Source organism: Phoenix dactylifera, chromosome 1 (assembly GCF_009389715.1).
Source record: "Phoenix dactylifera cultivar Barhee BC4 chromosome 1, palm_55x_up_171113_PBpolish2nd_filt_p, whole genome shotgun sequence".
Classification (NCBI taxonomy): Eukaryota; Viridiplantae; Streptophyta; class Magnoliopsida; order Arecales; family Arecaceae; genus Phoenix; species Phoenix dactylifera.
Window position 1 is genome coordinate 18551735 of NC_052392.1, and position 15564 is coordinate 18567298.

Below are 15564 nucleotides of genomic sequence, written 5' to 3' on the forward strand. Positions count from 1 at the left end.
TTCTTTTTTTTTGAAGTACAAGATTCATTTCTAATATTTCCTTTGTAAATACAACCCAAGCAGTCAAACAAAAGAAAGCAATTTCTTTCTATTCATTTCTAATATTTCTAATGGGTAGTCTCCCTCTAGACCTTAGATACATGCTTCCCTTAATTAACGGTAGCAGGCTTTGTACTAGAAAACAAGCTCTCAGTTCATTAAGAAAACTATTGCCTCCCTGCTATTTGAAATACAGGTCCTTTATTTTATCCAATAAAATGGAAAGCATCTGGCAAAATATTATAGCAGATCACGAGCATAGAACCTATAGGAACCATGCAAATTGATAACAGCCCATGTCAGTCCGGAAATGAAATGCATTAAAATCTAAATTTAAAGCTTAGTTATGCTTGTGTTTTGTTTGTTTTTTGGATGTCTCTGAATGATAACATAAAAAATATAAATGAGAAGTATAACAGAGTCTAATACTCTGACCTCAAACCTTCCATCAGAATTCAGAAGACCCAAATATATCCTTCAAATGAAGATTGGCGATAAGCTTGGTATCACATAATTGTGAATGATGCCATCCTCTTGCAGCAAATATAACTATAATGTTACCAGGTCCCATCAGCCCCTCATTTGATCATGTAGATTGTCTTTCCAGGGTTGTGGTCTCTGCCAGCTGATAAACTGCGAATCACGTAAATCAAACACAGCTAAAATGAGATGTGCCTCTCAAAATCCTACATGAATATGCTCAACTATATCCAGTTCTTCCATGCTTTCTGCTGAATGGCCTCGTGACAAGTCTTGCATTTGCTTTTCTATCTGCTCCAAGGCCTTCTTCTTTATCACTTCGAGGAATGATCCTCAGAGGATGGGCTTCTGTGTTGAAAACCCATTCATCAAAGGAGATGAATGATGGTGGAGAGAACAAGAGGTAAAGGTACTTGAGTGTCTCTGCAAGGAAGAAGCTCTGCATCATGTTGTCCTTTGCACCTGTATTAACCTGAACGACCCCAATATCACAAATCATCTAATTCAATGCAAAATTTGAACTCATCTGTCTCAGCAATTGTTACAGTTAGGAAAATGAGTAGCCACCTTACTAAATTCTGATTGTGATTCTCTCTTCTTCTTTTTTTGTAGAAGGTTTTCTTTAGCATCAGTCAATTAGATTAATAATATGAATGAGAAAGACAACTTGAAACAAGAAATAACAATCTTCAGACCAAGAACTTATACAAATGAACCAAGAATAATTTTTTATTAAAAAACCCACTTACCAACTCCACCCCCCCCCCCCCCCCCCCCCCCAACCCCCCCCCCCACACTGCCTCCATTTTTTTTTTTCAAAAAACAAGTCACTCTACCTAATGGGGAAAAAAGGAACCACTGGCACCACTACATTCTGACTTCCCCAGAAACATTTAGTCTGCACTTTTTCCAATCAACAATAAAACAACGAACTGGATCAGGCATCTTATTTGGTCTCCCCAACTGGTACATCTTCAGCTGCTGTCTAGGAGGAGTCATGACAAAATCAAGGAGTGTCGCAGTTGGCCAAATTCTCTTCCAATGTTTCAACAGGATAAGTGAAGAGTTGCTTCAAACCTAAAACAATCCACAAAAGCTATCCACCTCCTTCCATCTTTTAATCAGCTTGTCACAAGTGAGGATCTTCCTATGCACGAGAGGAAGACAAGCACCCAGGATGTCATTAAGAAAAAACAGTGGGCTTCAAGCCAGCACCTAAATATCACAATTTAAACCCCATTCTTGAGGTCATTATAGGAGGTCATCCTTTTGCTTCACACCCCCACCATTTCTACTCAATTCTCTTAGGTGAAAATGCAGTAGGCTTGTAAGAGCACAAGCAGCAAGCAGCGCTCCTCAATCTCCAGTCCGTCAAATTAATTCTAAGAGACAGGCACCATAACTTTTCAGCCTCTCATTAGCAGCAAGTACATCTTTGAAAGCAGTCTCCAGGACACCCAGACAAACTTGAAACCTCCCGACACTTTAATATCACCTACCAACCTTAAACTCTTAAAATACAGATTGAAATTATTCAACCTTTGATCCTTGCCTCTATAGAGGAGGCAATCTGAGAAACCTAACCACCATATCCTTCCTCGAAAAAGGAATCTATCCCACTTGGATTCGACAACCTCCAAACCAATGTGCCAAGCAAAGTAATACACCTTTTCCTATGTTTTTTTGCTCCCCGATCACTATGCTTTTCAGCATTATCACTTCAGGAACATAACACAGAATTATGCAATTGATACTGGACATTTATAATTTGTCTTAGCAAATTAGATCCAGTCAGTCAATTGAAGAGGTCAAGGTTATCTTGGTAATTCAAGAACATAAAAAAGAAATTCCAATGATATTTCCTGAATGTGTCAAAAAAAAAAACACTAGGCTGGATAGCTTTCAACTCTGCTTTATGTTTTTGAGCTGCTCATTTCATTGAGGAAGAAAAGACATGAATGGAAGTAGCTATAATGGCAGTGAAAACAAACTTGATAGTTGCTCAGATGGGGGCTCTTATAATGAGGTATAAAGATATCTAAACATAAAAATTTACCGCAAAATCAAGCTACAAAATACACAAAGCCAAAAGCAAAAGATTACACAGCATCCAGTGATCCAAAGTAATAGGAAGTATGTAGAACAAACAAGTTAAAATCATGCCCATTGCACATGTCATGTAGTTTCAGAGGGTGCAGTGCTATTTAGAGAAGACGATGACTATGCTAGATGGTCAGACACAAACGATAGTCATACGATCGCCAGCATTAAATTGGAAAATACAGGTCTTATAAGCCAAGTTGAATGAGAGATGCACCTCCATATGATGATGACCTGGTCTCCAGACCACATGAAGGAATCAAGCTAGGTACAGGTTGAGCAAAAATGGATATATCCATCTAGACATAATTACTTACAGGAAAATGTTGTGTCCCCAAAAGAACCCTGAAAAAGGCTATAAATCCCATTTTTTGAAAAATCACAGAGGGAAAAATTAAATCTACACACTGATCCTAACTCCACAATCCCACCAAAAATGGATTCTCTCTTTCCAAGGATGCACCGGGGTGATATAGCAGCACTCTTGCCTAGGCAACTAGAAAAAACTAAAGTATGGATTAGTGCCCAGCTTGATTATTACTTAATTAACTCGGCTGATCCATACGTTTAAGTAATCAGGCTAGGTAAATATGTGCGAATAGCGACTCCATGAAGTCCATCATATCCATCCTGGCCTGATTTGAAATAGGCAGTCTCGGACACAATTACAGATCTGAAATGCACTGAGTGGTGTTTGGTTTATAAAGGACAGTTGGACGTGCATCCGAATTAATTTCTGGCCAGCAACACAATACGATCCCCAGAAAGGTGCACCAATCTTCTGCAGCCACAGAATGACTGTAAACCACTGAAATCATGTATATGTTTCAAAAAAGGTGTCCATTTTTTACAAGGTTGCAAGGAAGCACAGCAAGTGTAGGCATATAGATAAAACTCAGCAGCGGGGCATATGGACTAATAAAATAGATTCTTAAATGTTCAGTCATTTGAGCTATGGTGGTCCAATTTGCTGCAGAGAATAGAACAATCAAAGATGAGGATTATTTGTGGAAAATTCTGGCTTGTGCTGGAACATTTGGAAGGGGAGGATGGAATGGTTTATAATGATAGATTACCCCATCCAACATAAGTGGTTGATCAAGCTTATGCACTGGTGGAGGAATGCATAGGTTATGTGACTCAGCAACAGGATTAAAGAGAGTCTGTTCGGAAGGATTCAGATAAAGAGAAATGGAGGCCTCCAACATCTAGCAAAATAAAAGTAAATTCCGATGGAGCCTTAAATGATAAAACTGGTTGTGATGGAAATGGTATAATTTGTAGAAATAAAGATGAAAAGTTTTGGCATCCATTGCTAAGAATGCAGAAATATTTCAAAAGCAAAACTATTGAAGCTTCAACAGTCAGAGAATGCATTGAAGTTGGGCTAGATATTGATTTCCATGGCTTCAAGGTTGAAGGAGATGCCTTGGGTAAAATGTAGAGGTTGCACAGAAGAAATACTTCTCATAATGAGATTGGAGTTCTTCTTGAAGATTCTCGTTCTCTCGTTAAAGATGCTCGTGTAGTTTTGCTCTCCTAATTCCCTCGCTCTGGTAATGAGGTGGATCATTTGTTAGCCAAGTATGCCTTAACTTTGGATGATTATGAAGCTCAGATCAAGGAAGTTCCACCTGGTTTTGTGACATTGGATCTTCCGACTGTATGGGTTGACTCTTTTGTGCATTAATAATATTCTCTTGTCATCTTTTTCTGGCACAAAAAAGGGCAGATGTTTCACTAGGTCAACATTCATGTTGAAGGACCACCAAGCATGGTGAGTACCATCCAGAAGGAACACAATTGTTTACTGTAAACCATGCCAACAACCAACATGAAAGCAGGTGAAATCTATGGCTAGGTGGGGTACTTACATCCTTCAGTCCAACATAACCAGAATCCATGCGAGAATTCTTTTCAAATGCTTGGAATATGTCCCAGCCCCAATCTTGGTAAGTTTTGTTCCCAGTGAAACGCCAAAGGTACATAAGTGACTCAATAGTCTCTGGTCTTAGTATGTTCCATGATGTGCCAATGCCCATGTCCTGCATTTATGTACCAATGTTTAATACAAAAACGCAATCTATCATGATTCTACTACATGAAAGAATGATTTAAAGGCAAAAGATTATCTGACCTCTCCAACGTAAAAGTAGTAGTTTTCTCCTGCTAATTTTGTTGAAGTTGATTGGTAGAAATTATAACAAGTCCAAGAAAGCTGCATAAGAAGAAACCTTCTAATTAAAGAAAGAGAAAAAGACAATGAACTAGATTAAAACTGCAGTAACAGAACAAGAGGATGCAGAGACATATGCAGACATCATAAAAAAATAAAGCAATGTGGATGAGATAAGGCTGAAAAAATGGACTTCTGCAATTGTCAAAAGCATTTGATACTTGGCAGATAATTTTATAAGACAGTATAAATTGAGTTCTTATTTTTTCATTGCTTGAATTAAGAGTTAGAGGGAAGGTGGGTTCGGGTGAAGGGGTGGGAAAGCATAGCATCAAACATAAGCAAATTAAGAGGAATCGCCTTGCAAGCATCTATTAAATGAATGTGAACTTTTAAAATTTTCAAAATTGAGCCATTTTGTGCTGCATATTAAGTAAGTCTATAGTATGTGGTTCAAGGTAATGCTGTGACAACATTAGGGTTCACTTTGGCAATATATTGTAAAAATGTCTGACACTTAATTAATGAGAAGAATGGAGGCATCTGAAACAGATGTGACAGTGAATTAAGATTTTTAGATAGATAGATAGAGAGAGAGAGGGGGGGGGGGGGTTAAGATTCCAAAGGCAAGCACCCAAGGTAGAAGATTTTGGTTACTTAGTTTGAATACAATCACTTCTAACATCTCTAGTTATATCTGCTTGCAATTAACTTAGTAGACTAATTTAGAGGACAACTATTCTGAACACCTATTTACTTAGTGCTTTCAGTCTTTGAAAGTATGGGAGGAGATAAGCCATATGTATTGCAGATAGCAAAAGAATCTCTCAAGTTGTTGGAGTAAAAAGCTATGATAAGGTATGGATGATTTGGAATAAATCAGTGGATTTTTGAGGCAAAGAGCAAATATAAGAATGCATTGGCATCTTTCAATTGTTTTACAAAGAGTAGTACATATCTTCTCTGGGAAGTATCATGAAAAGTGTTATGCACCATAAGAGAACATATAGTTTCAAAAATTGAATTTTACCTGCTAAGGGTGGCCCAAAATGAACACTGATGCAGCTAAAACTGTACTCAAAGAAGAAGCTAGTTTGGAGTTTCATTGAGAGGTGATGTGGAAAGGCTGATTTAGGCCTACTTTGATCAGAGTCATACACAAGACATACAGAGAGTAGAGTTTTTCATTATAAACAAAGCCACAAAGGTCAGTATATAACTCTCCAACAAGACATGAAACAAGCATAGGATGAGTCAGATGCACTATGCGATGTTAATGGTACAACAGGCAGGGTTGTATAACCAGCAGAAAGAGTTCTTTTTCAAGGAGATTTTGGCTACATGACCAATTTAAATTGTTGAGACCAAGTATATACACAGAAAACAGTGGGAGACTGGCTGGCAAGGTGATGTCTGAGGTACAATTTGACCTATCAAGAAATAACCCAAGGACTGTATCTCTTTAAGAAGATGAAATAAACTTAGTAGAATAACTAAATTCATACATCCCTAAGCTCTTTTAGGCAGGCTGTTGTGTATAGTTGAAAATGAGCACCACATGTGGTTAAAATTTTTTTTAATGATAACTTGAATAAATTCTATGTGTATGCTACTGGAATGATAAAAATATACCTCCTTGGCAAGCGATAAAAATTTTTCTGCCTTCTCTGGGCCATAACCCGAAGATCCTAAGGTTAACATGCCTGGAACAAAGCATGCTAGTTCATCCATCTGCAAATATTGGAAACTCAAGCAATTTAAAATCCAAAATAGTGAATGTCATTCAGAAGGAAAAACTTACCATTCACCAAAACAAGGTACCTTGTCAGACAGAGAACCACCATTTTTTTCACAAATATATGTGAAAGAAGATGGAGTAGTCTTCCGGATCAAGCTTAACAGGCCTTCCATGGATGTTTCCCACATTTTTCTGTTTTAAAATTTAAAAAAACGAAATAGAAAGCATGGTACTTTGGTTTATTAGGCACCACAACTCCAGGAATGCCATTTGAGAAATGAAAAATATCTTGTGCAGCGGAGTATTATGTGTCAGTCAAGGATCACATGCAAGGTTCTAAAAAATTAAAATGAGGCAGATATGTCAATGCATTTTCATTACCACAGGGATTATGGGAACTGATAATGGAAAATAATGATATGATCTCACCTGTAATGCTTCACAGTTTCAGTTTTGTTTCCTTGTATCCAGGCTTTGAGTAAATACTCATAGAAGCTGCAATTTGTAAAATATTCAAATTAATAACATTTTGACAAGGATCAACACCGATAAATGGCTTAGGAAATAAATTACAATTAGAACAAGGCATGCAAATATGACCTTGAGAAAAAGACAGATCAAGTAAAACCTAACAGGAAAAATAAACAGAACCATCTCCTGGAAACAAAATCAATAGGAAAGCACGGCAACATCATAGTTAAGAAATTGGGACTACCTATCACCCATAGCACCAAATGTAATTGTTGAGTATGATGCTGCCCCTGAATGAGGATTTATGAAGATTGGAAGCAAACCATCACTTGGAAATGTCTTCTGAAGTTGTATAATTACATTCTCCACCTGAAAAAGATAATGATACTCATAAAAGAGATCAAAAAATGTTGAGATCTTCTTGAGGGTCTTTAAATAAAATGACATCCCGCATCATCATAGAAAAGCATGCGTCGGACAGATGGCTTCACAAATCTATGGACTCCTATTTGAAAGGAAGCTCTGCAGAAACCTGATAGCCAAAGCATTCTAGAACATAATGATCTATAAATAATTTCTATACTTCACATATAAAGGATCCAAATATAAATCAAGAACCGTAATAAGATTGGCTTAAGTGGCTGGAATGCATATAAGGTTAGCTCAAGCTTAACAATTCATCTAGGCATCCAGGGCATTGTTTTCCCTATCATGTTGTGCCTCCACCATAGACCCCTATAGGTCAATGGGGTGTACAGTTTTCCTATAATCAGGAAATTATTTCCAGACAACAAAACTATTGAACCATACATCCTTCTCAATCCAACAAAGTCAAAAGGACCCTTTCAAAACTTTAAGCATCTTAGATTCAACATGCATTTAAATTCCTAAGATCATGAAAGCTCTATAAGAAATTGCCTTTTCTTTTTATAAACCAAAATTAAATATTTTATGACATTATTCTGGATACCTGTGACAGGGTCAACATGGATATGGGAGTCACATAGCCACACAGACAGGTGTTTGGTAAGTTGGATTCCCAAAAATCTAAAAAGGCAACACGGGGGTACCAAAGTACGCCGAATCGGTACCGGTCGGCATACCGGTGGGGATCCGGACCGGTTCGGTACAGCCCGAGCCGGTCTCCATAGTTCCCTGCGCGCGGGCTCGCTTCCCCCGCGCATTTCTCCGCACCCCGCATGATGCCGCCCGACGGGCGCATTGCCCCACGTGCGCGGGCACCTTTCCGTGCGCTTGCGATCGGTTCGCACCGGTACAATGCGGTATCGGACTTGTACTAGTGCGAATCGATCCGGTTCGCACTGGTATGCCTCTGTAGTGGGGCCGGAACCGTTTTCCACCGCTGTATCGGACCAGTCCAGCACGGGCTGAATCGGCCAGTACAGACCGATTCAGCATACCATGGAGGGTACACATCTTGAAGTATGGATATTTAAAAATGTATCAAGCATCCTAGTATCTATACAAAGAATATGTGCATACGAGACACGTGTGTCAGACATTGTGACACAGACAAGCTCGCCAAATCTAGCTATCATAGCTAGCCACTATCTCCTTTAAATTGAAATTATACCATTTTAATAGTATGTTAAAGGAATTTACCCCTTCTAATACTCTTTTCAAGCCCTGACATTTTCCCACAATGTGGTTATATAGCAATTTCTTGTGCTCGTGGCAAAATCAACCTTGAACCTACTCACGTGATGATCAAGATCATTAGAAGTCACATCTCTTTAATTCAAGTGGTGTTGCTGACGCAAATCTCAAGTCACATGAAACAATTTAGATAAATATACAAAAATCCAAATCTCAGCTAATTGTGACATTATTTTCAGGTCCCATGACTCCCCAGCCCAAGTCACAGAATCAATAATATAAAGATCTTGCTTTACAAGGGTGAGGACAGGGTGATAAAGAAAGATCTCATCTAATGCAGTAGGAAAAAAAACAAGTATTAGTAGCAGTCACTGACTTATGGATGCAATATGAAGAGGCACCACTACAGCAAATCAATGGAACATGGGGAAAAATATTGTCAGATCTACTGATGACCATGATAGAAACCCAGCACACATATATGACTCAAAGCCCATGCCTGCCTGCCTCCAGAGACAATCTAGTAGCAATAATAACTTATTGGAACCAGCTAGACTGCTAGAGCATAAAGGAAATACCTTCTGCTGGTATTTAGGGTCTCCTGTCCTCTGGGATAGAGCTATAAATTCAAGCTGCTCCGTGCCAGAATCTGCCAAGATGCTGTTTCCCTGCAAGAAAAGGAAGGGTGGGCACAATAAATAAAAATTTAATCCACAACACTGGAATATTTGAGACTTAAATCATGATGATAACCACCATTTAAAGTCTTAGCAAGTTGGAAAGGGCTAGCAATGTCACAAAGTTGAATAAGAAAGATGATATGATATGCAATCATAACTAGGAAAATGTGCAAAAAAACAAGTAGAAGAAGTTTGTTTTAACAGTCAACAGATGTGGCCTAGAATATGACAATAAAAAGTTTCACTTGGAACAGCTAAAAGAAATAATCTCTGGACTCCTACTCTATGCTAATCATGCTGCAAAAAAGGTTAGTATGTTTATTCAGAAATTCTTAGTGGATGTTGTACTTTGCTAATGGTAATTATGAATGTTTTATTAAAGCCCTGCAGTATCCAATTCAAAGAGACCATCAACAAGGGAAGCCGTTTTCCAGGAAACTTCATGTCTTAATATTAGAAGTAGCCAACAGATTCAAGATTACAGAACAAGATCTGAGGATGAAAATCTGTACACAATCCTAAAAACTACATAATCAAAAAGATATTTGAAAATCCTTCTAACTAAAACTCAGCATGCAGTGTCGGATGCACTTTGTTACATTTCCACCAAGGAAACCCCGGAAGATTTTATCTCAAAGTAGTTAGAAAATAAAAACAGAAAAAACTAGCTTAGCTAGGCCCAAACCAATACCATGTCAAACCAATCCCATGACCCACATGACCAGTTCATTCAAATCAATAAAGAGATTGTACATAGCGAGTAGAACCAATAAATAGGAAGGGAAAGCAAGGATGTTCATAAATTACCCCGGTCCATCCAGGATTATGTGGATTGCCATGAACTAAGTTGATTCTATTATAAGGGATCCCTGATGGTGTATTCCATGCAGGTAGCAACCTATCAGCAATGTCTTTAGCTTTCTCAAGAAATATTTCATCCCCGGATAGATCATATGCACTGAGTAGTCCACCAACAACTCTGAAATTTAACATAGGCATACAAACATCTTTAGAATAACTAGCCAAGTAGGCTAACCCTATAATGATATGGCATAAATAAATAAACAACGGACAGCCCTATCCCCCAAAACTGTCAGAAGTCTTTAGAATAACATTTAGGATATCTATGAAATGAAGAGAACCATAAAATTAAACCTTATAACGCAACCTTATGGTCGTCTCAAAAACACTAGCTTCATAGTCCTTGTTGAAATCTAAAGAGTTTGCAACCCATCTGCCATAAAGAAGGAATCGTAACTTAGATAAGCATATTAAAACTGCATTGATAATTATAGAGTAAGATACACAATCTCTAGTTTGAAGTATTGGATACTTGATATAAGATCAATGGACACTAGAGTGCGTGTTGTTAACAAATCCTGAAAAAGTGATAAGATATTAATAAATGTCTTATACTATTATGTTAGGATTTATAATGCACAGACCAAATAGACAGCATAAATCCATGCTTAATTTATTTATATTTTATGTGATGTGATGTGCCCGTGGGAAGTCTTATAATCAACGTTCGCTATCTCAGTACCGAACCCCGTACCAGTGCCACACTAGCACCGTGTCGGCACGGTTTGGTACGAAATTTTTTTGGCATACCGAGTATCGACACACCACCCATACCGAGTACCGGTACCAAACACGGTACAGTACGCTATGCCCCGTACCATCTGATTCGGGCCATACACGGGCCGGTATGGCGTACCTTGCTTATAATGCATTGCATGGTAGAGCACATCACAAAGGTATGCAAACAACTAACAGGATGTTTCTTTAGCATAAAGTCATTTGAAGCTCTAAAGGGTTTTATTCCTCACTAAGAAGAGAGATTTTGAGAGCACCTTGCAAACTCATACACAGAAATGGACATGATGCTTTTTTGAGCAGTTTCAAAAAAACAAAGTTGCACTGTCAGATAGGATAATCCATTCATATACAAGTTAAGAAACCAAATTGGTGGGGATAAATAAGAGAAAAATTGAAATGATGATTGAAGTTGAATGCAATGAATTACGTAGTGTTACAGGGCTATACAGCAAGGCTATCAGCAATCAATTAAAGTATAAAATGGAAAAAGCGCGACCAAATTTCATAATCCTTAAAAACTTCTATAGACTCCTTTGAATTACTACAAAAAGGGTTGATAATCTGTAGAGCTGCAAATCAGCTGAGTCACTCATGAACAGTTTGGATTCGGCATGATAAATGACTCATTCAATTGGAACACAAGCTGCACTTGAGTCGCTTATCTAAGTCCAGCTCATAAATGAGCTAAGCTCATAAACTAGCCACTTCACATAAGCATATATAACCTTGCGCTGACTCAGCTCAAGACTCAACTCATTTGAGTGGACTAAGAAGCACCATTCTATCATCAGAGAAGATTTAACATCCTGTGATGTGATTGAGTAGAAAAGAAACAGCCCAAAACTTGGCCCAGGCCAGCTCGTTAGCTCTAGCACTTTATTTTTTTATACTTCAAGCATTTCTATTGAGTTAGTAAACATCCAATAGGAAAGGAATTCAGAACTCAGACATCAGAATTTTCTAAATTTCGAGCTAAGAGGTGACACTTTTTTTTCTTCTTTTTCTTTTATGTAGAAGATATAGATTTATGATCCCCAGAAAAGGAACAGCCTGTAGCATCAGCAAATAACAAGTCTTCAGATCTGAGAGGTAGGATGCACAAAGAGTTCCCAATGAAAGACCTCCTATCAGCCATTTGCATTGTCCAATCCTCCACCTGGTTCCCTCTCTATGTCACTGGCGGGGAACATAGACAGAGATGTCAATTTCCATATATCAGGAAGGAGAAGATGATAAGGTAACTGTGACTTCTCCCTTGTACCAATCCAAGATATAACAGTAAAAGAGTCTCCTTCGTCCCATAAGCCAGCAGCTCCATAGATCAAAATAGCAGCACAACTCCCCTCCCAAGGGTCGTCAAGGCTCAGCCTTATGGACCAAGCACTTAACCAAACAGAACCTGCAATCATTAGCAATGATTCAGATCCTGTGGGACAGGGTCATCCTGATTCTTCCATGGAACGGGATGCGCCATCAACCTGCCCGTTCCTGACACTTAGGACAATGCTCCTTCTTAATGTTCCACTGGGACTTAATCCTTGACCATCACACAATAATCTCTAATAACAAAGTCCACACCTGCCATTACATTGCTAACTCTATCATCAAATTTGACCTTTAAAACTCCTGCCTGCAGGGCATGCCAGCAAACTAAGATAGAGGAAGTAGAAGGGCTTCTTTTCCTTTTTTGGGAAATAAGTTCTTACAAATGATTTATGATGCTATTTCTTTACTGTGGAGACAGAATGCTAAAGTGAATATGACAAAATTATCAAGGCAAACAGTAGATTTCTAAGAGATTCTGCACCAATCTGGAAGGGTACTTTTTCAGCAAGAACACAGGGAGTAGGTTTCCAATATTATAGAAAGTTGCTACTTACTGTAGCATGAAGTGTTTTTTTTTATGGCACCTTTGCAGAACATAGTTATTGTAGCAACATATACAAAGATTGTGCACATTGATCAATTCTTTTAGAAGTGGCAGGCATAGGGAACCAAAACAATTGGTTGTCTCCCTAATAAAACAGCAGATCGGCTAATAAAGCTCCACGTAACAGCCACCAGTTAAGCCCAAAATCAAGTTTGAAAAATGCAACATGCCTTGTCGTACCAGCCTGACACTCACATGGTATATCGCATGTTGTGCCCGTGGTTTGCACAAGCTGGCACTTAGCCATGCCACATGCCAGTCTGTGCCAACCAGCATTGCCCCATTTTTATCTTGCCTGTAAGCAGGAACTCAGAAAAATCTAGGTTGCAGCTTGCAGATCTTAGCAATCAGCCAACAAATACCTCTTTTTTAGTCAGTCTAGAATTAATTTAGACAGACACTACAGCTATATACAGTCAGCAAGTTATTGCTAGCTTTCTCTTTTTTTTTTCTTTTTTCTCTAGAGATTTGAAGTCATGATTATCTTTTATTTCCTTTTGTGGGAGTCCAATTAGGATCTTAGTTTCTTTAGTCCACCAAGAATAAAGACAACATAAGATTGCTTTCAGCATATGAAACATATCAATAAGACGCAAATGTTTGTAAAAACATAAAATACATTCCCTAGTTCAGATAAGACTAGACTAAGCTATCGGTCCACAAATAACCTGGCCTTAGTCAAGTCAGGTCATGTATTCCAAATTAGAGATGAGCCATGCCAACATGTTGTCACATTGCCTATGAGATCCATTGGGCCACCAAAACAAATGGTGGCTCCCTACTAATCATAATCTAAATGTATATCACAATTTAAATTTATCTATTAATTATGCAAAATAGTTTCAATTTCTCATATTGATCGGAAGAAATCATGCATAAAACATATTTTTGTAAACTTAATGAACTCGAGAAAAAGTGTGGAATATAACTACAATGAGAACGTTTTTGTACGCAATTGTTGTAAATCAGAAAGCACGTAAGAAAAACCCCATATAAAAGGAGATGTCTATGTGCATTTGATGTGCTAAAGTCTAAAGACTAGTTTGTCATGTCAAGGCGATAACTCACTCTCTAGCTCTTCGGAATTCATCTTCTAGGCCCATTATGTACAGTGTGTCAAGAGAGTCTATAAGAGTTGCTCCAAGACCACCGAAACTATTGACACCATTCTTTGATTGTGGCTGGCCAAAAAAGAAAAAAATCACATAATGCCAGCAGCATTTTGGATTCAACTAATTAAGTTTTCAGAAAAAAGATTACAATATGACAAACCTGGAGTTCATCTTGGCCCCATGCATACTTTTCATAAGAATCCCATGCATGAAGCATAGCCTCTTTCACCTTTTCTCTACGCTCCTCGTTGATAGGATCAATGTCGACAAGATCTTTGATGATTTTGTTATCATTTGTATGAATCATGCGTTCACCTAAATATCCCAAATTCCCCTTTACTTCCCTCAACTAGGGGGAAATTAGAAATCTCTAAGTGAGAGGGAAATTCCTTATTACTCAAAAGAACAATGAAGAAAATAACAATAATAAATTGTTCATACAGTCTGCATTCACAAATTGTTAATTAAACTGAAATAACACAAGAAAACAACGGATAAATCAAATTGCTAGATAACTTACGGTGAAATAAATTATATTTATACCTGATCTTGCAACCGGATCAGCTCTTCATTCAACTTTGAAATCTCAGCCTGCGCATTAGATCATATTGAGCTTCATAGTCACTTCCTTTCACTAGAAGCAAGAAATCTGCTAAACTATGTAAATCTTGTAATACTCTCTTCGAACTATTTCAATGGAAGTGAAAGCTGGTAGTTTTCAAAAAACTAAAGAGACTAACGCAGAGCATCTGAATGATAATTCCCTACAGGTCACAAACATAAGACAGCTAGCTAAAGATCCGAGTTTACTTGAATTATTATAACATCTGTGAAAAGATTAAAATGTCGGTCAAAAAAGAAACTTTTTATCAATGCGTAGTGATTAACCCTTCTCCATGCCTTAAACTAATCTATCTCTGCTGTCAGTAATAGCCTGATTCAAAATATAGAAAAGATGATCTAAATCAATAAAAAAAGACGATTTTTTAGGCGTCTCTAGTGGATGAATGATGGGCAAACAGATCTGCCACTCAAACACTCCACAGAAAACGTCAGCCACTTCAAGTCTAGTTAAAAATCGAAAATTCGAAGAAAAATGAAGAGCGCAGAGAAAAATTCAAGAATGGAAGGGCAAGATCGGGGCATACCTCCTGTTCCTGGACTAGGCTTTGCCGATCCCAAACGGCGAAGGTGATGAAGACGAAGGAGATGAAGACGAGGGCCAGCCGCTTGGGCCGCTTCAGGTAGTAGGAGGGGTGGAGGTACCGCCACCAGCTCGAAGAAGATGATCGACTCCGGGCCATCGCCTCCCGCCGACCGGAACCCAAACCCTAATCGGAACCCTAGCAATCGTCCTCCTCACTCCCTCGCGAACTCCTCTCCTCCGGGCAAAGGACCGAAGAGGCCACAACTCGGCGCCGATGGTCCAATATCTGCAACGAATTCGGCTTCGGAGGGAGAAGAGTACGCTTTCCGGTAGTCCACTCCAGGGCCCACCGCCACCAGCAACTTGATAGATACGAAGTGAGTATCGGGACTCGCGCATAAAATCTTACTATGCGGGATTAAAATCTGCCCTCGGCGTTCCACTCTTAGTGACCGTTGTAACAGCCATTATCCAC

General features: G+C 38.6%; 1 protein-coding gene across 4 annotated transcripts; it reads right to left on the minus strand.

The window, feature by feature from the left end:
* Positions 1-338: 338 nt before the first annotated feature.
* On the minus strand, positions 339-15399 carry LOC120103917 (mannosyl-oligosaccharide 1,2-alpha-mannosidase MNS1-like). 4 transcript variants are annotated; one of them, XM_039128756.1, is made up of 14 exons: positions 15091-15397; positions 14486-14533; positions 14103-14291; positions 13899-14011; positions 10470-10535; positions 10109-10280; positions 9200-9289; positions 7249-7373; positions 6963-7028; positions 6617-6725; positions 6428-6526; positions 4757-4837; positions 4494-4664; positions 339-991 (listed from the first exon to the last, which is right to left on the minus strand). In XM_039128756.1, the coding sequence occupies exons 1-14, from the start codon at positions 15244-15246 to the stop codon at positions 740-742; spliced, it is 1737 nt and encodes a 578-aa protein (XP_038984684.1). In that variant the 5' UTR covers positions 15247-15397; the 3' UTR covers positions 339-739. The 4 variants fall into 4 exon arrangements, with proteins under 4 accessions (XP_038984684.1, XP_038984695.1, XP_038984687.1 ...); XM_039128767.1 differs by having other exon boundaries at positions 14103-14312; positions 15091-15212; XM_039128765.1 differs by lacking the exon at positions 339-991 and adding an exon at positions 1318-4332 and having other exon boundaries at positions 15091-15399.
* Positions 15400-15564: the final 165 nt, after the last annotated feature.